The sequence below is a fragment of the Thamnophis elegans genome, chromosome 3 (genome assembly GCF_009769535.1).
Source record: "Thamnophis elegans isolate rThaEle1 chromosome 3, rThaEle1.pri, whole genome shotgun sequence".
NCBI classification, from domain to species: Eukaryota; Metazoa; Chordata; class Lepidosauria; order Squamata; family Colubridae; genus Thamnophis; species Thamnophis elegans.
Genome location: NC_045543.1, coordinates 143,380,765 through 143,403,304, shown reverse-complemented (window position 1 = coordinate 143,403,304; position 22,540 = coordinate 143,380,765). Strand labels below are relative to the sequence as shown.

Below are 22,540 nucleotides of genomic sequence, written 5' to 3'. Positions count from 1 at the left end.
TTAAGTCCTTTTTTCCGTTAATTTGCTTCGTGGCTTTCGACTTTACAACAACACGAGCAACGTATCAAATGAGGCCGTCGTATCACCTAGGTGACAACGATGATCTAAGTTTCCTAATGCATCTGTTTAAAAAAAAGAAAGAAACCCGTTTCAATTTGCAGCTAACAGCACTCTGTATGCGTCTAAAGTGGTGGATTCTCTTGCAGAATAATGAAACTGTGATACAGGATGACGGTTTGATTTTTTTTGCAAAAAGAAGAGAAGAGAAGAGAACTTCAACCAAAATGTCAGTTACCTTCTGTTGGGATCGTCCGGTCCAGTCTTAACAATAAGGATAACGATAAAGGTTTTTTTTCCCCACCCCTCCCCCCAAGAGCACAAGCCTGTGATTATACATTGCAAAGAAAGAAAACTAATCCTTGCCTATGGGATTTCTCTTTGAAAAAGTCCGGCCTCTCCCTCCTTCGTTAGCCGTCGCACAACATGTGCCATTTCGCGATTTGTCTCCTGGGGTATTCGCAGATCTCCTTCCAATGTTCTCCCGCCGGGCCTTCCGCGGACGCCCCCAAGGTTAGCCGGCCGATGATGTCGTTCCGGGACCCCCTATCGGAATCCAGTACTAAGAATTCGATGCTGATCTCTTCGAGACCCTCGCAGGGAATATCAAAGACAAAGAGTTCGTTGAACACCGCGTTGGGGGTACACTTCTTGACATGCGTCTTCTTTTTGGAGATCCGCTTCTTGGCGTGGTAAAGGTTCACTTTGACATAAGGATCTGCAAGACAAGTGACATATGACGGTTGACTTATACCAGAGGTATCAAACTCATGGCCCGGGGACCGGATCCAGCCTGCAAGGTGCTTAGATCTGGTGCGTGGAGCCCAGAGGTGGTATTCCCTTTCCTTTCCTACTGGTTCACAAATGTGACCCTGCGCATGTGCTTTGGCTAAAAGATGTGCCTAAATGGAATGGCTTAGAGCAAACCTGATGTAAAATCAACCACCGGTTCGCCTGAACCAGTCCAAACTGGCTAAATCTCACCCTTGTTCCTGGGTCTGAATGGTTATTGTTAATAACTCTGGGAATGAGAGCATACAGGCAAAGCCAACACAGAACAATAATGAGCCAGTTCAAAGGTGCATGGAATTAACAAGAGCCGGTGGCGCAGTGGTTAGAGTGCAGTACTGCAGCCACTTCAGCTGACTGCTAAGCTGCAGTTCGGCGGTTCAAATCTCACCGGCTCAAGGTTGACTCAGCCTTCCATCCTTCCGAGGTGGGTGAAATGAGGACCCAGACTGTGGGGGCGATATGCTGACTCTGTAAACTGCTTAGAGAGGGCTGAAAGCCCTATGAAGCGTTATATAAGTCTAACTGCTATTGCTATAACAACATCTTTATGAAGGATTAGTCAAACTGTAACTCTAGGGATAGGTAGAACCACTTAGTTCCAGTTCAATAAAAGCTGATGAATGTTGCATGCTTTGATATTATTCCTCAAACAGGTCTGGGGTGGATGATCTAGAAGGGCTTTCATAATTCATGTCACATTTTATCTTCTCCCACACGTACCTAAAATATTGTTGTGTTCACGCTTAGCCTGGTTCTAGTGTGAATTTATCTTTCTGGGAATTAGAGTAGGATTATATAATTCCACCAAAAAGAAATTTATAAATTTCTGCCCTTTTCAAAAACAAATTTTTCTGCCCTTTTCAAAAACAATTTTTTTTCTAACAAACAAACAGAAAAATCCCAAGGATAGTTCTTCTCTAAAGAAAATCATTTCCTTCCCTGTAATTTGTAAATTTTTAGGTTCAAACTGTCCCCATCCTCCCCAGCTAAGAATCCATCAATGTTATCACATGTGGCCTCCTTTTTCAAATTACCTGATAATCCCGAAACATCAGCCTTAGGTAGATGCCTGGCCTTTAAAACAACCACTGTGAGCGTATTTGTTGTAGACTGATAACAAAGTGAGATCAGCAATTCACCACGTCCAGAAGATTTCTGCAGAATTAAAGAGAGAGGTTTGTTGAGTTGCAATGCTTAGAGCTACTTCAAATTCAGAGATGGGCAGATTTGCAATATTCTGATTTGTAAACTAACTTTACCATCAGCAACAACGTATTTCTAGTTTGGAGAATGTATGCATGGATGAATCTCCTTCTATCTGTCTCTCTGTATCTCTCAACCTGTTCTGTCTGTCTGTCTGTGTATGTATGTATGTATGTATGAATCCGCCTAACATCCCCCCCCCCCTCTCTCTCTCTCCCTCCCTCCCTCCCTCCCTCCCTGCCTATCATCTGTCTGTCTGTCTGTCTGTCTGTCTGTCTATCCATCCATCCATCCATCCATCCATCCATCCATCCATCCATCCATCCATCTATCTATCTATCTATCTATCTATCTATCTATCTATCTATCTATCTATCTATCTATCATCTATCTATCTATCTCATATCGCCTAGCTGTCAGCCTATCATCTCTCTCTCTCCTCTCTCTCCCCTAGCTGCCTGCCTATCATCTATCTATCTATCTATCTATCTATCTACTATCTATCTATCTATCAATCAATCATCTATCATCTATCTCATTATCTATGTATCCGCCTATTATCTCTCTCTTTCTCTCTCTCTCTCTCCCTCCCTCCTTCTAGCTGTCAGCCTATCTCTCTCTCTCTCTCTCTCTCCCCTAGCTGCCTGCCTATCATCTACCTATCTATCTATCTATCTATCTATCTATCTATCTATTCTATCTATCTCTATTATTCCTATCTATCTGCCTAGCTGCCTGCCTATCATCTTTCTCCCATCTACCTACTACCTACCTACCTACCTACTACCTGCCTGCCTGCCTGCCTGCCTGCTTAGCTGCTGCCTATCATTCATCCATCCATCCATATCTATCTATCTATCTATCTATCTATCTATTATCTATCTATCTATCTATCATACCTTCTCTATATCTATTATTTATTATTATCTATATCCATTCACCATCTGTCTGTCTGTCTGTCCGTCTGTCTCTATCTCTTCCTGCTATTTTTATTTGTTTGTTTGTATCCCACCTTTATTATTTTTACAAACAACCCAAGGTGAAAATCATAGGCCTGAACCTCTAGAAACTGAGATGTGTTAATCTACAACTGAAACCAAAAGAACAGGCTAGTTCTAGTAAATCTGGCCCAATTAATTTAATGTATTTCCATCTCCCTTTTTTGATTACTAGACACAACACACAAAAACCTGAGAAACCATGACAAATAGGGAATATTTTTCAAAGCATGGATTGGGCCAATCAGTCCTTTCTTCCTGATGCTGCGATTCAACTCATCTGCTTTTATCACAATTTGTTGAATAAACTAACCACGATTGAGTTCACACATCGTGCAATGTCATAATTTTGCAATTCAACATTTTTGAACGACCGTCGCTAGCTTTAGAGAACTCGCCAAGTCACATTTAAGGCATATTTAATTTGAGAGAGGTGATTGAAGCAAACCAGGCCTCAACTCAGCTAATTGGGAGGGAATGGGGATTTTGCAGTATCCTTCCCCTGCCGCGCCCACAAGTCATGCCCACAGAACCAGTAGTAAAAATTTTGAATCCCACCACTAGTGTGTGTGAGGGGGGAGGGGGGGCATCGGGGGTGAAATCCAGCAGGTTCTGATAGGTTCTGGAGAACCGGTAGCGGAAGTTTTGAGTACTTTGGGAGAACCAGCAAATGCCACCTCTGCCTGGCCCCGGAGTGGAGTGGGAATGGAGATTTTGCAGTATCCTTCCCCTGCCACACCCACCAAGCCACACCCACAGAACCGGTAGTAAAAAACGTTTGAATTTCACCCCTGGGATCTTTCTCTAATAGTGTGTATGTAGGAGATGAGCAGACTGAGAAGAGGGCAGGGTTAAGTCCATCATCAGTTTGCAATCATTGTGCAGCCACAGGAGATCCAAGTCTCATTCTGGTGAATTCCATTAACGCGTATCGAATTTTGAACAGTCATTAAGCAAATGGTTGAAACACGAAAACTGTTCAAACCTTTAGATTTCACCAGATGGCTGTGATGCATCATTTAACTCTGAATACTCACACATATTATATCTATATCTATATCTATATCTATATCTATATCTATATATCTATATCTATATCTATATCTATATCTATATCTATATCTATATCTATACTATATCTCTATACTATATCTATATATCTATATATCTATATATCTATATATATATCTATATATCTATATATCTATATATCTATATATCTAACTATCTAGCAATCCTATATATCTATATATCTATATATCTATATATCATATATCTATATCTATATCTATATCTATATCTATATCTATATCTATATCTATATCTATACTATATCTATATAATCTAATTATCTATATCTATATCTATATCTATATCTATATATCATATATCTATATCTATATCTATATCTATTCTGACTATCTATATCCTATATCTATATCTTATATCTATAATCTATATCTAATCTATATATCGATATCTATATTCCTATATCTATATCTATATCTATATCATATCTATACTCTATTCTAATCTATATCCTATATCTATATATCTATATATCTATAATCTATATCTATATCTATATCTACTATATATCTATATATCTTATATCTATCTTATTATATCTATATCTATATCTATATCTATATCTATATCTATATCTATATCTATATCTATCTATCTATCTACTATCTATCTATCTAGCTATCTATCTATCTATATATCATATCTTATATAATATATATATATATATATATATATAATTTGAGGCCGCTTTACCCTCCTTCACTCTCTTAACTGTGAATTATTCTGAATCTCCCTAAATCAGATGGAAAATTGTTACCTGAAACTCATATTTCAAAACATTGACAAATATCAGTCTCGTGAGTGAGCCAATACTATCCTAGGCTGCATTAATAGTGGGAGTAGAATCAAGAGGACATGAAGTATTAAGGCTGCTTTATAAGCCTTAGTAAGGCCACACTTGGAATACTTGGAATAGAGAGCCGAGGTGGCGCAGTGGTTAGGGTGCAGTACTGCAGGCCACTTCAGCTGACTGTTATCTGCAGTTCAGCGGTTCTAACTTCACCGGCTCAAGGTTGACCTCAGCCTTCCATCCTTCCGAGGTGGGTGAAATGAGGAACCCAGACTGTGGGGACAATGTGGCTGACTATGTAAACTGCTTAGAGAGGGCTGAATCCTATGAAGCGTGTATATAAGTCGAACCTGCTACTTGCTACTGCACCAAGTGAACTGATGCTTGATAGCCAAGAAGATGTGAAGTGCATATAAAAAGCAGCGCAGCTTTGATCACACAGTTTTGGATGACTTCTTGACTCATTTTTACCTCCCTCTGCTATCAACAGATGCTCCTGGTTCATCTCATATGCTCATCAAGACTCAGTTCCTAGGTCTCCTGCTTAAGCAGGGGGTTGGATTAGAAAAACTCCAGGTCTCTTCCAACCCTCTTATTCTGCTGTTCTGTTTTCTTGAGAAAATGAAATGATAGCTTCAAACCAGAGATGGTATTCAGCCGGTTCGGACCGGATTGCCTGAACCGGAAGCAGAAATCGCGGGTGGGCCTGTCCACCTGCCCCGGCTCAATGCCATCCTATCTAGGCATGTTTTTGAAGCCAGGCACACGTGTGGAAGGTCCGTGCATGAGTAAAGTGCACGCACCAGTGGTGGGTTTCAAAAATTTTTGGAACCTACTCTGTGGGTGTGGCCTCCTTTGTGGGAGTGGCTTGTCAGCCATGTGACCTGGTGGGAGTGGCTTGCTGGCCATGTGTTTTCTTTCTCTCTCTCTCTTTCTCTCTCTTTCTCTCTCTCTTTCCTTCCTTTTGTCTCTCTGTCCCTTTTTTCTTTTTTTCTTTCATCTCTCTCTCTCTTTTTCTTTCTCTCTTTTTTCTTCTCTCTTTTTTCTTTCTCTCTTTTTTCTTTCTCTCTTTTTTCTTTCTTTCTTTCTTTCTTCTTTCTTCCTTTCTTTCTCTTTCTCTCTCTCTGTGTGTCTGTCTGTCTGTCTGTCTGTGTGTGTGTGTGTGTTGTAGCAGTGGTGGGTTTCAAAATTTTTGGAACCTCTTCTGTAGGTGTGGCCTGCTCTCCGGGTCCACTGGTAGAACCTCTTCTAACCAGTTCGGTAGATTTGACGAACCGGTTCTACGAATAGGTGCAAACTGGTAGGAACCCACCTCTGGCATGCACTGAAGGCAGTGAGTGCATGCTTCGTGCGCGGTGAACTGGTGGTAACAAAATGTGAAACTCCACCGCTGCTTCAAACCCTCTAATACAGAACAAAACATTGGAAACCAATCTCTCAAATGTTGTCACAAATAACAGACGATGAATTATCATGTCAAAGGACCCAAGGAAAATATCAGATACAAATCAGATTTACCGAAAACAATATGGTCACCTTGTGGAAACAAAATATATAAGCCAGGAAATGTAAGCCAGACAAGCTTCATCTCTTCAGGTCAGAAATGGATTAAAAGCCATAAAACACTCTAGATGGGAATATTGTTTGCTACACATTGAAGCAATTTGATTTGATGCTTGATCTTTTGAAAGCAATTATCCCAAAGTCAATATACTGGCAGGTCCTCAAGTCGGGATATTGGTTGCCTGAGCTTTGAAACATGTATTAGATTTGGGATTTTAATAGGAAATGGGCTGCCACTTAAAGCTCAAGATATTTCCAAGCTGATTTGCAACCTGATATCAAAGATATTGATCTGGTCATAAATTGAGTGGGGCAAAGGAAATATTTAGAATTGGAGCCACAACTCCTGATGATAGTAATAAAACTGATGCCGGCATCTTTTAGGATGTTGATTATTTTGATTGGCCAACTGAAGTTTAATGGATTCCTGGGAATTTGTGCTAGAGTTTAGTTTTGTTTACTTTATTGTCATTGCACATCGTACAACAAAATTAAATGCCACCTTCAGTGTATGTTATAACTCTAAAAATAAAAACACAAAAACATATCCTTCGCATGCTATATAATTGAAGTTGAAAACTCAATATTGCATTAATATTGCACTATACATTAGAATTCAATATATTACTGCCCTGGGATAGAAGCTGTTTGTCAGGCCTGCAATTATATTCTTTTTAGAATTTTGGCCTGTCCCACTTTCTCTTATTTCATTATCTGTTTCATTAGTATAGTTGATGGGAGGGGAGAATAGAAGGAGTAGGATGGTGGAATGTATTGTTTTCATTCTTTACTAGAAGCCAAGGTCATCCTTTGTCTCTGTACTTTAACACCTGACCGGAAGCAGCTGGGTGTGGATGCCAGCGTGGAAGAAGAAGAAGATTGGAGCATGTGATGGATTGTGGGTGTGGGGACAAGATCATGAACTTTTAACTGGGTGGAATTCTGATGTCATTTCCAGTATTGAGATTCCATAGCATGATGCCAACATGTCTGTCTTATTAAATTGGAACCTTAAGGATAGCTCTGCCTTGGACTCTGATTTAATTCTGCATGCTATTTGGAACGCTGACACTGTTTTTCAGCCTATTTGTCCTAGTTTTTATTATCCTGTACCGGCTGCCAGATGGTAATAGTTAAAAAAAAAAAGGATGCCCAGGATGAGATCGCTCTTTAAGAATGTTTTGAACTTTCTTAAGGCAGCGGGAGCTATAAAGCTCTTCCAAGGAGGAGAGAGGGCAACCCATGATCCTCTGGGCAATGGCATTAACCCTCTGGAGTGCTGTTCTATCTACCACTGTGCAGTTGGCAAACCATACACAGGTGCAATAAGTTAAAATACTCTCTATAGACGGTCCCCAGCAGTTTTTCATTCAATTGTTGTTTCCTGAGAAGTCTCAGGTAGTATTTGGTATTTGGTATTTATTCGATTTGTAGGCCGCCCTATTCCCCGAAGGGACTCAGGGTGGCTGAACAAAAACCAAGGGAAGGGGAACAAATACAAAAACGTAAGACAAACAGACAGCAATACAACAATTTAAAAAACACAGCAAGCACAACAGGTTCGAGTGGGGGGGGGAACTCAACCCCAGGCTTGCTGGGACAGCAAGATCTTAACGGCTGTCCAGAAGACCTGAATGGTGGTGAGGGTCCAAATCTCCACGGGGAGCTCGTTCCAAAGGGCCGGAGCAGCCACAGAGAAGGCCCACCTCCGGGTAGTCGACAGCCGGCATTGGCCGGTAGATGGAATTCGGAGGATTCCCACTCTGTGGGATCTAATGGGTCTATGGGAGGCAATTGGCAGGAGGAGGTCTCTCAAGTACCCAGGTCCAATACCATGTAGGGCTTTATAAGTAACGACTAGCACCTTGAAGCGTATCCGGAGACCAATAGGCAGCCAGTGCAGCTCACGGAGGATAGATGTAACGTGGGTGTACCGAGGCGCACCCACAATCGCTCGTGCGGCTGCATTCTGGACCAGCTGAAGTCTCCGAACACTCTTCAAGGGCTGCCCCATGTAGAGCAAGTATAATAGTAGTATAATCTCTGATGGAGAATTGGCAGATTCTATGGATTTTATCCATGGCAATAATAGGCAATATTCAAAACCATTAAAATCAACCTTTTTGTCATTGGATATACTGGAAGGCAGAATATACTGTGCATGGTGATTGATTGATTGATTGATTGATTGATTGATTGATGACAATATTTGTAGCTCAGGGTTGACCTGTGGGATGCTTGGCGCTCACTGAGCTTGGTTGTGTTCTTCCAGACATTTCATTACCCATCTAGTAACATCATCAGTGTTACAAGGGAGTGGGATTTGCTCTCATTTATATATTAGTTGATATATTCCACTGTTGATGAAGACATCACCCTGCCAACAAAAGTGCTATAGTCAAGGCTATGGTTTTCCCCAGTTGCAATGGATGGCTGTGAAAGTTGGACCATAAGGAAGGCTAAGCGCCAAAGAATTGAGGTCTTTGAACTCTGGTGCTGGAGAAGACTCCTGCGAGTCCCTTGGACTGCAAAGTGATCCAATCAGTCAGTCCTAGAGAAGATCAACCCTGACTGAACTTTAGAAGGCCAGATCCTGGAGAGAAACTCAAGTACTTTGGCCACCTAATGAGAGGAAGGACTCCCTGGAGAAGAGCCTCAGCTGGGAAAGATTGAGGACAAAAGAAGAAGGGGACGGCAGAGAATGAGGCTGGATGGAGTCAAAGAAGCAGTAGGCATGAGCTTAAATAGACTCTGGGGAATGGTAGAGGATAGGAAGGCCTGGAGGAACGTGTCCATGGTGTCTCGATGTATCGGACATGACTTTGCAACCAACAGCAACAAATTGACGAAGACAATGTATCAATACTAATTTTCTGCGAGAACATTTTTGGCATGCCAAATGACAGAATTCATACCATTTTGGTTAGTATAAATGATGATTTGCAGAAAATAAACTTCAGCAACTCCAGTAGCAGAATTTGGAAATATTTCTGCCCAGACATGTAATACCATTTTTTTTCGGAGTATAAGCACACTTTTTTCCCCCAAAAAAGAGGATTGAAATCTCACTGCATCTTATACACTGAATACAGCGTTTTTGGCCTCCCAAAACCCCGCCCCTTCACAAAATTGGACATGCAGAAGGCTTGGGGCCTGCAAACTGTTCCTGGGGAGGGCAAAAATGAGCAAAAAATGGCTCGTTTTTTGCTCATTTCCCCCCCCCCCAGCCCCCAGGAGCACTCTACAAGCCTTCTAAAGGCTATGCATGCCCTTTTTTGCTCTTTTTGTCCCCCTCCAGCCCCCAGGACACTTTGCAGACCTCTCAAACTCTGCATGCCCCGTTTTTCACATAAAAAAATGAGGCGTGCAGAGGGTTTGGGAGGTATGCAAAGTGCAAAAACATTTTTTTTAAAAAAATTACCTCTTCAAAATCTTTGTGCACCTTATACTCTGAAAAATATGGTAGTTTTCCCAACATTGGCTGGAAATTCTCAAGAATGAGACATTGGTTAGTTAATGATTTAACAAAACCCATTAATCATTTAGATCAACACAGTTAAAATAATATTCTATGTTCTCATAGCATGTTCAAGCAGGAATATCCATTAATCATCAGACACAGCAGAATCAACTGATAATCCCCACATTCATTAATCATTAGGGATACTCCTTTTGCTTTGATCAGCCTCATCTTAAATATTGTGCTTCTCCAAGGGTGAAATTCATGTCTTAAAGTTAGGATGGAACGATTAAATGATGAAAATATGGCGCATAAACAAGGCTGTTACAACAGATGTGTATTGATCTGCCTAGGTAACTGACTACAATTGCAATCTACAAGCCTATTTTTCTTACTTTGCCACGTACCAATTTAGGGAGAAGGAAAGTAGTCAAGATAAAAATCCTAAGGGATGCACGTTGAAGGTGTACTTTGAATGGATCTTTATCACTACAGCAACACCTCAGTGCATCTCACTACATGCATGCCATGTCATGATGCCCATCAAAAAGAGACGGGCTTATGTGGCAATGCTACAATGATGCTATTGTCACTCTGATACTCCTTGGCAGGCAGAAGTGCCCAAAACAAATTAGCATATGATAAAATGTTCTGATAGATGAGGTGTTTGGGTCCCCAGTAATTCTATCCCACCTTTCGGCAATCCTTTTAATATTGGGCTATTCCTTGGAAGGTAATATTGAGTTTCCCTAAACCATCGGTAAATGGATGGCACCATTTGGCTCTACAAGGAGTCTCTTTGTCAATATGCATAGCAGAGATGACAGACAGAGAAATAGATGATGATGATGTTGGTGTGTGTGTGTGTGTGTGTGAGAGAGAGAGAGAGAGAGAGGAGAGATGCTAGGGGAGAGAGAGAGAGGGAGATGAGAGAGATAAGATAGAAGATAGATAGATGGATGAATGGATGGATAGATAGACAGACAGAGATAGAGATGGGAGATTAGATAGATAGATAGGTAGGTAGGTAGGTAGGTAGGTAGGTAGGTAGGTAGGTAGGTAGGTAGGTAGGTTAGGTAGGATAGATAGATAGATGGATAGATGATAGATAGATAAATAGATAGATAGATAGATAGATAGATGTGGAGATAGAGACAGATAAAAAGAGAGAGATGATAGATGATAGAGAGAGATAGGGAGGGAGGGAGGATGATAGATTGCAGGAGATGTCCAGGCTGAGCCCAAGGGAGGGGACAAATACATCATCAGTCTCAAGTCCCTTCACACCCATAAGACATCTAAGTCCCGCCCATCCATTGATTTTTATCTACTGCCAATTTCTTTTCACCATTAGTAGCTCAGATTCTTGTAGGGATCATTAGGGTGCATCAACCTATATTCATTGAATTGCCTAGACTGTAGAGTTCCAGTGTTTGAGATGATAGATAGATAGATATAGATAGATAGATAGATAGATAGATAGATAGATGGGATGGATTGGAGAGATAGACATGATAGATGGATGGATGGATGGATGGATGGATGGATGGATAGATATATTAGATAGATAGATAGATGATAGATAGATAGATGATAGATAGATAGATTATAGATGGATGGATGGATGGATGGATGGATGGATGGATGATAGACAGAAAGACAGACAGACAAATAGATAGATGGATGGATGGATGGATGGATGGATGGATAGATAGATAGATAGATAGATAGATAGATAGATAGATAGACAGACAGACATGTGAGAGAGAGGGGGGAGGGCAGAGATGGTATTTAACAGGTTCTGATCAGTTCAGGAGAACCAGTAATATCACCTCTTACTGGCCCCACCCCCATCTATTCTCTGCCTCCTGGGTCCCAGCTGACCAGGAGGAAATGGGGATTTTGCAGTATCCTTCCCCTGGGAAGGGAATTGAAATGTTATAGTAGCCTTCCCCTGCCATGGCCACCCAACCACACCCACCAAGAACCGGTAGTAAAAATTTTGAATCCCACCACTGTGGGGATATAGGGTTTCTTGCTTGAGGAGGGTGTTGGATAAGAAGACCTCCAAAGTCCCTTTTAACTCTTTTAATCTGTTATTCTTAAATGGTTTCCCAAAAAGTGGATTATCATTGCCTTCTTCAAAAAAATAATTTCAACATCTCAACATATAACGTTGGTATTTAAGGGAGGTCTCTTATCAAGCTCCACTCTGTTTACCTTCTGAACTCAAAACAAGTCTTGTATTGTCACTAGTTCAGATTAGTTAAAAACTATTTTAAAAAGCAGATGTACTTTCCAAACCAATAATACTCTTAGTCTTTATTGCAGAATGACCTGTCTCCAGCCCCGGTAAGTAGACCAGACCAGAAAATCTAATGCCCAGGAAGATTTAAAAAAAAAACACAACAATTTAGTGAGATAGGCTACAAAAATTGAATCTGAATATGGGATCTCTTGCTCAAGCAGGGGGTTAGACTAAAAGATCTCTATTGGGTCCCCACCGATGGCCAGCGGAGCTAGCTGCAGAGTCGGACAGTGAGAAGGTTGGGGAGGAACATAGGCCAGTCCTGAGGGCTGAAGAAAGCTCAGACAAGGGCTTTGCATGAGAGGCAGAGAGGGAGAGACAGCAGTGAGGCAGAGGAACAGCTGGAGCCTGTTCCCAGTGTGTGCATGCGCAGAACTACCAAAAGACAAGAACAATTAAGAAAGCAGGGTCCACTTGGAAGTAAAATCAGACCTTGGAGGTGTATGGTCCCTCCCATAGGAAATATAAGAGGAGCAAATGGGGAGTGGGCTTTTGCAGGAAACAATTCGTTTCCTAGTTATTTGGCAGGTCTCCAAACGAGATAAGATCCGTGTTGATAAACATTCCTCTGAAAGACTGTTTGCCAAGCCTTGCTGACTGTGAATGAAAGGAATTCACAGTCATGTAAATGAAAGGGGTTTTTCGGGAACCAAGACTTTTCTTCTAAGGAAGACTGGGTCATAACAACCTCCATGGTTCCTTCCAATTCTATCATTCTGTATTCTGAGTGTGCTATACCCCCTCCCGCTTCTGATACTCCAGTTAATTAGGGAAGCATCTGTCTCCCTTGGAAATATTAACTCATGACTCTGGATTTTTTTTTTAAAGTATGTTTTGCCTAGGTATCGGTTCCTGAATGTTTCTTTCAAGATCATCTATCTTACTTTCTATATCTTATATTTGCTAAGCAAAGTCGCACGCTAAATCCTGGATTTATAATGACAAAATCTATTAGGCTTTAAAATGAAAATGCTATATACCTTATACCGTTTTCATTTTGAACGTTGATCGATGGTCTCATTATAGATCTAGAATTTAGTGGGCGAGTTTCTTGAGCAAACATTCCTTTGATACTCAGTAAGGGGAAAGTGGGTAAGTATGCTGACTTTTGATTCCTCATCTTGTCCTGAATGCGTTTAAGATTTGTGTGGTGATGATATGGGTCACGACATGCAGTCCTCAGTGGAACGGCATCCACATGAAGGGAAGCATGCAGTGGAGTCCCGCAAGGCTCTGTCTTAGGCCCAGTACTCTTCAACATCTTCATCAATGATTTGGATGAGGGGATAGATGGGGAACATCTAATTTGCAGATGACACTAAGCTGGCAGGAATAGCCAACACTTCAGAAGACAAGCTAAAGATACAGAAGGATCTTGACCGAATTGAACACTGGGTCCTATCCAGGGGTGGGTTTCTCGCCGGCGGCGTCCTCGTGCACACGCGCAGTGCACGCATGCGTACTAGCGCCTGTGCGATGCTCCAGCTGCTCCTGGAGGATCGCACAGGCGCTGTATGCATTCTGCGCATGCGTGGAAGCACAGAACTCGTCAAAACCGGGTAAGAAACGCGGGCGGGCGGGTGGATCCTTCGGTGTTCCCGGAAGTTACTTACTTCCGGGTTCGCCGACCAACCGGTTCGCGGGGACCACCGCGAACAGCCTGAAACCCACCCCTGGTCCTATCTAACAAAATGAAATTCAGCAATGGGAAAAAAGTAAGATTCTACATTTAAGCAAGAAAAAACAAAACGCACAGTTATGGAATAGGTGCAACGTGACTCAGTAGTAGTAACTGTGAGAGGGATCTTGCTTAGTAGACAATTGTATAAATATGAGCCAGATGCAGCTGCCAAAAAAGCCAACACAGTCCTCAGCTGTATTAATAGAGGGATAGAATCAAGATCATATGAAATGTTAATGCCACATTGTAATCCCTTGGTAAAACCACACTTGGAATACTGCATCCAGTTTTGGTCTCCACAATGTAAAAAAAGATGTTGAGACTCTAGAAGGAGTGCAGAGAAGAGCAACAAAGATGATTAGGGGACTGGAGGCTAAAATATATGAAGAACAGTTGCAGGAATTAGCAGGGGTGGGTTTCTGCCAGTTCTAAACTCTTCTATAGAAGAGGTTCCACAAATCTACAGTGCTGTTTAGAACCGGTTCCAGCTCTCTCCCTCGCCCGGATTAGGGGACTGGAGGCTAAAACATATAAAGAATGGTTGCTGGAATTGGCTATGCCTAATTTAATGAAAAGAAGGGGTGACATGATAGCAGTGTTCCAATATCTAAAGGGTTGCCATAAAGAAGGGGGAGTCAAACTACTCTCCAAAGCACCAGAAGAAGCAATGGATGGAAACTAATCCAGCAGGGAAGCAACCTAGAAGTCAGGAGAAATTTCCTGACAGTGAGAACAATTAATCAGTGGAACATTTTGCCTTCAGAAGTTTAAAGTTTAAAGTTTAATAGCATTTGTATGCCGCCCAATCCCGTGGGACTCCGGGCGGCTAACAATACAAATCAAAAAGAATAGAAGGAAAGAAAAGATAGATTTAAAAACACACCATGTACTCCATTCCAAGTGGGCTGGACCATATTTTGGGTCGTTGAAGTTTTGTGGGTGCTCCATCAATGAAGGTTTTTTAAGAAGAGATTGAACAACCATATGTCTGAAATGTTATAGGGTCTCCTGCTTCAGCATGGGGTTGGACTAGAAAATCTCCAATATTGCTTCCAAATTTGTTATTTTGTTATAATGCTTTATTGCTTGATAGAGATCAGTAGTGGGATTCAAATAATTTAACAACCGGTTCTCTGCCCTAATAACCAGCTTGGGGGGGGGCCCTCAGTGGTCATGTGATCGTGTGGGCATGGCCAACTCAATGTCACTCACATCAATGGGCGCTTCGCCTTAGGTGTTACAATGTAATAAGGGTTAACTGGAGAGGCAGTTTCTGTAAGCAGGGCAATGAAGATTAGGCTAGAAACAACACCAGAATGTTTCCTTCCTGCCTTCTTTACAGGATTAGCCCTGTAAAGTGGGAAAAAACAAAATGAGATTTTTTCCCAACAACCAGTTCTCTGAACTGCTTAGAAAGTTAACAACCGGTTCTCCCGAATACGTAGGTGCGAATTGGCTGAATCCCACCACTGATAGAGATGCATGGGGTGAAATTCAGCAGGTTCTGACAGATTCTGGACAACCGGTAGCGGAAATTTTGAGTAGTTCGGAGAACCGGCAAATACCACCTCTGGCTGGCCCCAGAGTGGGGTGGGAATGGGGATTTTGCAATATCCTTCCCCAGGAGTGGGGTGGGAATGGAGATTTTACAGTATCGTTCCCCTGGAGTGGGGAGGGAATGGGGATTTTGCAGTATCCTTCCCCTGCCACGCCCACCAAGCCACGCCCACAGAACCGGTATTAAAAAAAATTGAATTTCACTGCTGACCTCACCCATTCCCTGGACCGTGTCTGTAATTGTTTTGTGTTGATCCAATATTTTTAATCACAAATAAAATATTAATATTACTGTCTCAGTGGAAGAAAGGGGCGGAATTGTTCAGTTGATCTGATTACCTCTGGATAGAGTTTAATCAACAGTTCACAGCCATCCTGCGGATTGTTGTCTAATTTCTTGTTCCTGTCAAAGCTCGTAAACTATCGACTTACATCTTTGTGCTTTTGATTGCTACACTGTGCTTGACAAGGAACTCAAAGGGGTCTCCTGGTCTGCCTCCTGTGAAATGAGTTTGTCTTACGAAGGAGGCTCGTAAAATTCAGCCGGTAGATTATTTCCTTTATCCTGTCACCAGTGTGAATTATGTCCGAATTGTTGCTGATCCTGGCAAATCTGTGAGCCCCACTCTTAGAGCTATTAAGCAGTTCAGCATTATGCCCTCCCCCCCCTTACTCCATAATCAATCAGAGCATAAGAGAGCTGCTCTATTGTGATGAGTTGAGTTCAATGCCTCGATGCTGATAACACAAAATATGTCCCTATGGGCTTTTGTGCTGATGCAAGTTCCTACCCTGAATTTGGCAGGGTGCAGGATCTGTCCCTGTTAGTCAGCACAGAGGGTCATCAAACCAAGTTTTAACTACAGGCAGGGTGGATCATTAACTACAGGTTGGATCTCTGCAATCCCTTGGAGAGCTGCTGCCAGCGACATCGACCTGAGGTCTGGCTCATTTAAAACACCTTGTAATATTCTGAGAACATGGCTTATCCCACTATGTTGTATACAACTCTGGAAGTGAGTTGTTATCTTTAGTGCCCAAACACGTGCGCTAACTACTGAGTGGGAATTGGGGAAGTGAGACTTCGATTCAGTCTCAAGAGTTATTTTATTATAAATCGTTTCCTTTCCCTCCTGAGTGGTGCGGTGGCCTAGAGGTGGAGTTCTCGCCTCACAATCAGAAGACTATGAGTTCGATCCTGGGTAGCGGCAGATATTTTTCTCTCTCTCTCTGGGCACAATGAGAATATATCTGCTGTGAACTCCACATCTACAACAGGAAGGGCATCCGGCCAGTAAACACTCAGGTCCATTCAGTTGCTGCGACTCCACCCTGATGCAAGGGATTATGGGGTCATTAAAGGGCCAAAAAAATTCCTTTCTCGTCTGGCCTGATATAAGTGAAAGGATAATATTGTCCAAAAGTGCTTTTCCGAAATTGGACTTCCTTGTTTGTTTGTTTGTTTTTCCTTGAAAACATTTCACTTCTTATCTGCAAAACTGGATGTTTTCCTTGAAATGTTTTCAAGGGAAAAATAAATGAGAAAGTCCAGTTGCCTTTTGGTAAAGCACTTTTAGGGCTACCTTAACCCAGATGATTGATAATCTCATAGACAGAATATGGATTTGCAAGTCCTTTTATCGTGTTTAGAATGTTTAGAATTGATATTGATTGTTTCCTGATTGCTTATTTGTACCCCATGACTAGCATTAAGTGTTGCACTTTATGGTTCTTGAAAAATGCATCTTGTCATTTTATGTACACTGAGAGCATATGCACCAAAGACAAATTCCTGGTGTGTCCAATCACACTTGGTCAATAAATAATTCTATTCTATTCCATTCCATATTTTCTATTCTATTCCATTCCATATTTTCTATCCTGTTCTGTTCTATTCTATTCTATTCCACCCCATTCCATATTTTCTATCCTATGCTATCCTATCCTATTCTATTCCATTCCATATTTTCTATTCTATTCCATTCCATTCCATATTTTCTATCCTGTTCTATTCTATTCTATTCTATTCCATTCCCTATTTTCTATCCTGTTCTATTCTATTCTATTCTATTCTATTCCATCCCATTCCATATTTTCTATCCTATCCTATCCTATTCTATTCCATTCCATATTTTCTATTCTATTCTATTCCATTCTATTCCATTCCATTCCATATTTTCTATTCTATTCTATTCCATTCCATTCCATATTTTCTACCCTGTTCTATTCTATTCTATTCCATTCCGTTCCATATTTTCTATTCTATTCCATTCTATATTTTCTATTCTATTCCATTCCGTATTTTCTATCCTACCCTATCCTATCCCATTCCATATTTTCTATTCTATTCTATTCTATTTCATTCCATTCCATATTTTCTATTCTATTCTATTCTGTTCCATTCTGTTCCATTCCCTATTTTTCTATTCTATTCTATTTCATTACATTACATTCCATATTTTCTATTCTATTTTATTATATTCCATATTTTCTATTCTATTTTATTCCTAGTTCATTCATTTCTTCAAAATGTCAACCGGATGCTGGCTATTCGTACAACTCACCTCTTCAAAATACTTCTCAAGTAGGAGGTGGGGGGAGGGTGGGGGGGAAGAGAAAGAATAAGTAAGATCAATTACCCTAACATTTTTCTTGATGATTTCCTTGTTCATCAGCATCCTCCCTTCAGACAACTCGATTCCTGATAAGGGGAACAGGACTTCTCCAATGACATCATCGCGGGAGAAGCGGTCGAAGCTCAGAATCATAAAATGGAGGCTCAGATCTTGAATTTGAGTATAAGGGATCCCATAAAAGGTGAAAGTTTCATCAAAAGCGGGATCTAAGGTTTTCCTCAGCACTCGAGTTTTCACCTTGTGCTTCTTCTCCGGCAGTATTGTCATTTTAATGTATGGGTCAGAAGTCATGGATTGTTCATCCATGGCCGGTAAGCCTCTTGCTTCTTTGATGTTGACCATGAAGGCCTTCTTCTCGAAGTTGTACTCTAGGGAGAAGAGGAGTGTCCCTAATTTATCTTGCTTTTCTTCCGAAGATATTGAGGTGGTCGACTTCAAGCTGTCAGGAGACACCGAATCTTTTTCCCTCTCAGGAAAAAGCTTTGGAGTGAAGCTCTCAACATCTGAAGAAGTCGGTACTTTCGGGACCGTTTTGGGGAAGTTGCCATTCAGGTCTTGTTTCTCCAGGTCAAGGTGCAGAGACGTCTTTGGCATCATGGGCTTGTTTTTGGCTTCCCCTTTGTTGTCCTCTGCGCCAAACTTCTTCTTGCTGTTAAGGTTCTCCGGATAAATATCAACGCCCTTCAGCACATGGACAAATTTGTAAGGAGGAGTCTTGTTGGCTTTGGAAGATTTGCGCTGGCAGCAGATCCAGGCGAAGAGCGAGACGGTGAAGACCAGGCCAAAGGCACTGAAGATCCCAACCACGGTTGGGATTTCATCTGCAAATCAAAGCATATGTCAACAACCGTAGGAACGGTGGGCTTCGGAGCTCGCAAGTGATAGTTAACTTAGCAAGAATCCGGCAAAATGATAGAGCGAAGCAATTGGACTGTACAATATACTAAGAGAAAGCATATTCATTTTGTGCCCCCTGCAGGTATCTATGAAAAAAAAAATCCCGTCTGGAGAGTTTTCTCCAGATGCATGCATGATTGAGAGAAAGAAGAGTTTAGCAATCATGGTTTGCAATAAACAGCCCTGGGGCAATTAAATTTTGTGGGTTTCCTAGATAAAGTTACGGATTCACTATGTATACAAAGACGCTTCATTCCCTCTCACATCCTTCACATTTTCCTTTTCATCTGGCTGATAAAAAAAAAGATTTGAAATGTATTATCCCCATAATGTTGACTTTCATACAATATCTTTATACAAACCTTTTATAGAACAGATTACGATACAGCAGGAAAATGTTAAGTTTGATGAGTTTCCCCACCAATACTGATATTAAGATCAGTGTTGAAATAGGTAATATACAACGATTCCCCCCCCCTGTTATTTTATTATCTCCTGTGTGCATGGTTTATATTTTCTTTTCTAATTGCAGGAGAAACCGATGAGGGTTTTCAGAAGTCTTGGTGCCTAAAGAACAAGGGTTTAGCATCTACTTCTGCCAGCACAGCAACTATTATTTTCCCCCTTCTCCATCAGTCAGAGAAAACAGCCCACATTCTAGACAGCAATAGGGAGAACAGCATGGAAGCGGCAATGACATCTGGAGTATAGATAAAAGTGGGACACCGAGGAGATCATTAGCATTTCACGAGTAAGCAGCACAGGGCCAAATGAATGCCACTAATTAGAAATCCAATTCTTCCCCGTAAGTAACATTTCCGAGGAAGTTGAAGTCCCAGGCACTGGCAACAGCCGTCCAAATGAAAAACCTACCTTCTCCTCACAAAATGGGAACGCATGAAATATTAATGCAGAAAAGAAGTGCGTCTTTCATGTGTGGGGACTAGTATGCTAGGAGACATGTGCTGTATTCTTTCTGGCAGGGTGGATTTGAAGTGGAGAGGAGAAGTGGATGTGTCCTTGACGATTCTTATTGGCGAGGAAGACTTCGCTTTTAAGTGGGAGAAGGGTAACAGAGTCACCCCTCCGTTAAAATTATGGGACAATGAAATGGACCTACTAAGCAAGCATTGAAGGGGTTGAGTATGGACCATTGCCATTTTTGGAGGCATTGTCTTCTGGCATCTTGTCTTTTGAGGAGAGGACTTCTCCATTTTTGATTAGGGTTGATTAATGAGAAGACAACATGTGGTTGTACATTAGTCTGCAGGAAATGTTGCTTTGGGATGAGACGTTGATCAGTGGGTCAGTTCCCTGTATCCTCTTTCTATGTCACTAACTCCCTTCACACACACCGTTTTGAATGTCTCTTCCAGTTTGAGGGACAACTGATCAGCAGTGAGGAAGTGACATTTCCATAAGATGCTTACAATGTGGGTATTAACTCCCATGAACAGGTTTTAATTGCGAACCTCTGTCTTTGCGAGGACTGCTTAGAAGCCTGCACCCCAGAAGATTGTTCTTGGGAGAAAGTTACAGGTATTAATTATCTTCCCAAAGTCTATTACGAGGTGAGCAAGCTGTCGCAAATGAAATTAGAAGCACCTAGGAGGGGGATGGACCGAGAAGAAACCCCAACTCATCCTGCTCTCTCTTAACCCCCAGTGGGAACACCATCTGCTTTGATGCTGTTTTCCTAGCATCACCTAGGTATTCTAACATCTGTGTGAGAATGAGATGCCGACTTGAGACTCTACCAGCTACCAGGAAAAAGAATTAGGCAGATTTCAAGAGTGTCGATACGCACATTCTCTGCATGCACAACTGAAGTCAGCATGGAAGTGATTTATTTTAATGGAAAGCCAGAGAAACGACTTGACCCAGGGATGGAAGGAATGGCATATGTTACTTAGAAATGATCCCATTGTCCCAGAAGAGGCCATCAAGAGTTTAAACCACAATACTTTTGTCGGTAAAGGTGATACCTTGAGAGCATTGCATGGCAAACACAATCAATGAGACAATGTTCACTCACTCATCTACCCCACACTTAAACATCTGGAAAAAAAGAAAAAGAAAGCTATGTAGATATGCATTTTTCCCCTCTTGGTCCACAAATAAAAACTCATTTATTCAGCTTTCCAGCGAAGGAGAGGTACCAATACAAAGGTTGATTTTGTTCTAATTTTCACAGCCAAAGCCACTTTGAGTTTCTCTGAAATCTTGCACTGAGTTAAAAGCATGAGGTAACACTTTAATGTGCATTATCCAAGAAACAACACTTATGAGGAGAGGCAAACAGACATCTACTTAAGAGGTAGAAAGGCATAGCAATAGGAACATTGAGATGGATGACTAATCTTTTTTTAAGTGTCTAGTCGCTACCCTTGCATTAATGGAAGCAATTATGACAATCCCCTCCCCCCAAGAGCATGTGGAATAGAGGTTTGAAATGACTCATCCTCTTCTCGATCATTGCTTCCTTCCAACAAAGATCGAGGCAAATCCAAATCCATCCTTTCTCTGTCCTCAACCCCCTTACCCCGGTCCTTATATTCTGTTTGCAACATTAGGGGAAGGAGGACAGAAGGAGGAATAATCTGAACGTCTAAAAGCAGAAGCAGAAGCAGAAGCAGAAGAAGCAGGAGGAGGAGGAGGAGGAGGAGGAGGAGGAGGAGGAGGAGGAGGAGGAGGAGGAGGAGGAGGAGGAGGAGGAGGAGGAGGAGGAGGAGGAGGAAAAGAAGAAGAAGAAGAAGAAGAAGAAGAAGAAGAAGAAGAAGAAGAAGAAGAAGAAGAAGAAAGAAGAAGAAGAAGAAGAAACAAACTTTTGTCCAATCCACCCATCCTGCCACAGATGCTTGGAAAGGGAGGCACAGAACCCCCACCCCACCCCACCCCCAAGATCAAAGTGGAAACACGCAAGGGTTTCAAACTCCCCAAGGAGTCCAAAATGGCAGAGTCATCTACTTTGCTTGAGAAGGAACTGTGGGGATTGGGTAGGGTGGGGTGGGGTGGTGGGGAAATGGAGCCCACCTGGATTCGCATGTTGTAATTTCTCTCTCTCTTTTTTAAAAAAATAAAATAAATCTTTCTCACCAAATTCTTCTCGGCTGGCTGTAATCGGAGCCATGTTGTTTGCTGCGTGTGCTGTCCAAGGTGCTGAAGGTTTCTTTTTTCCCCTCCTCTCTCCTCCTGCCTCTTGTTTTTCACCCCCCTCCGGCGGATCCCCGCGCAAAAAGGCAACGCGCGCGCAAGCCCACCAACCAAAAGAGGGGAGACTTGTTTCCCGACTCGGTGCCAATACCAGCCCGAAAGACCCGGGAAGGTTTGGAAAAGAGGAGGAGGTAGAGAGAGCAGTCGCAGGTGGGAGGGAGACAGAAAGAGAGAGACGGAAGAGAGAGACGGAAGACAGGGCAGGCCTGGTCGGGTCCTCCTCTCCGTCACAGCGATTCGTGAGCCCTTGTCCGCTGGTTCGGGTCTTCTGACTCACCGAGCTCTGAGCCGCGAAG

The 22,540-nt window shown here is 41.9% G+C and overlaps 1 protein-coding gene across 1 annotated transcript; it reads right to left on the bottom strand.

Moving 5' to 3' along the window:
• Positions 1–467: 467 nt before the first annotated feature.
• Positions 468–22,191, bottom strand: SYT4 (synaptotagmin 4). Its single transcript, XM_032214563.1, has 4 exons — positions 22,128–22,191; positions 18,138–18,955; positions 1,884–2,004; positions 468–775 (listed from the first exon to the last, which is right to left on the bottom strand). Exons 1-4 carry the CDS (start codon positions 22,159–22,161, stop codon positions 468–470), a joined length of 1,281 nt encoding a protein of 426 aa, XP_032070454.1. The 5' UTR covers positions 22,162–22,191.
• Positions 22,192–22,540: the final 349 nt, after the last annotated feature.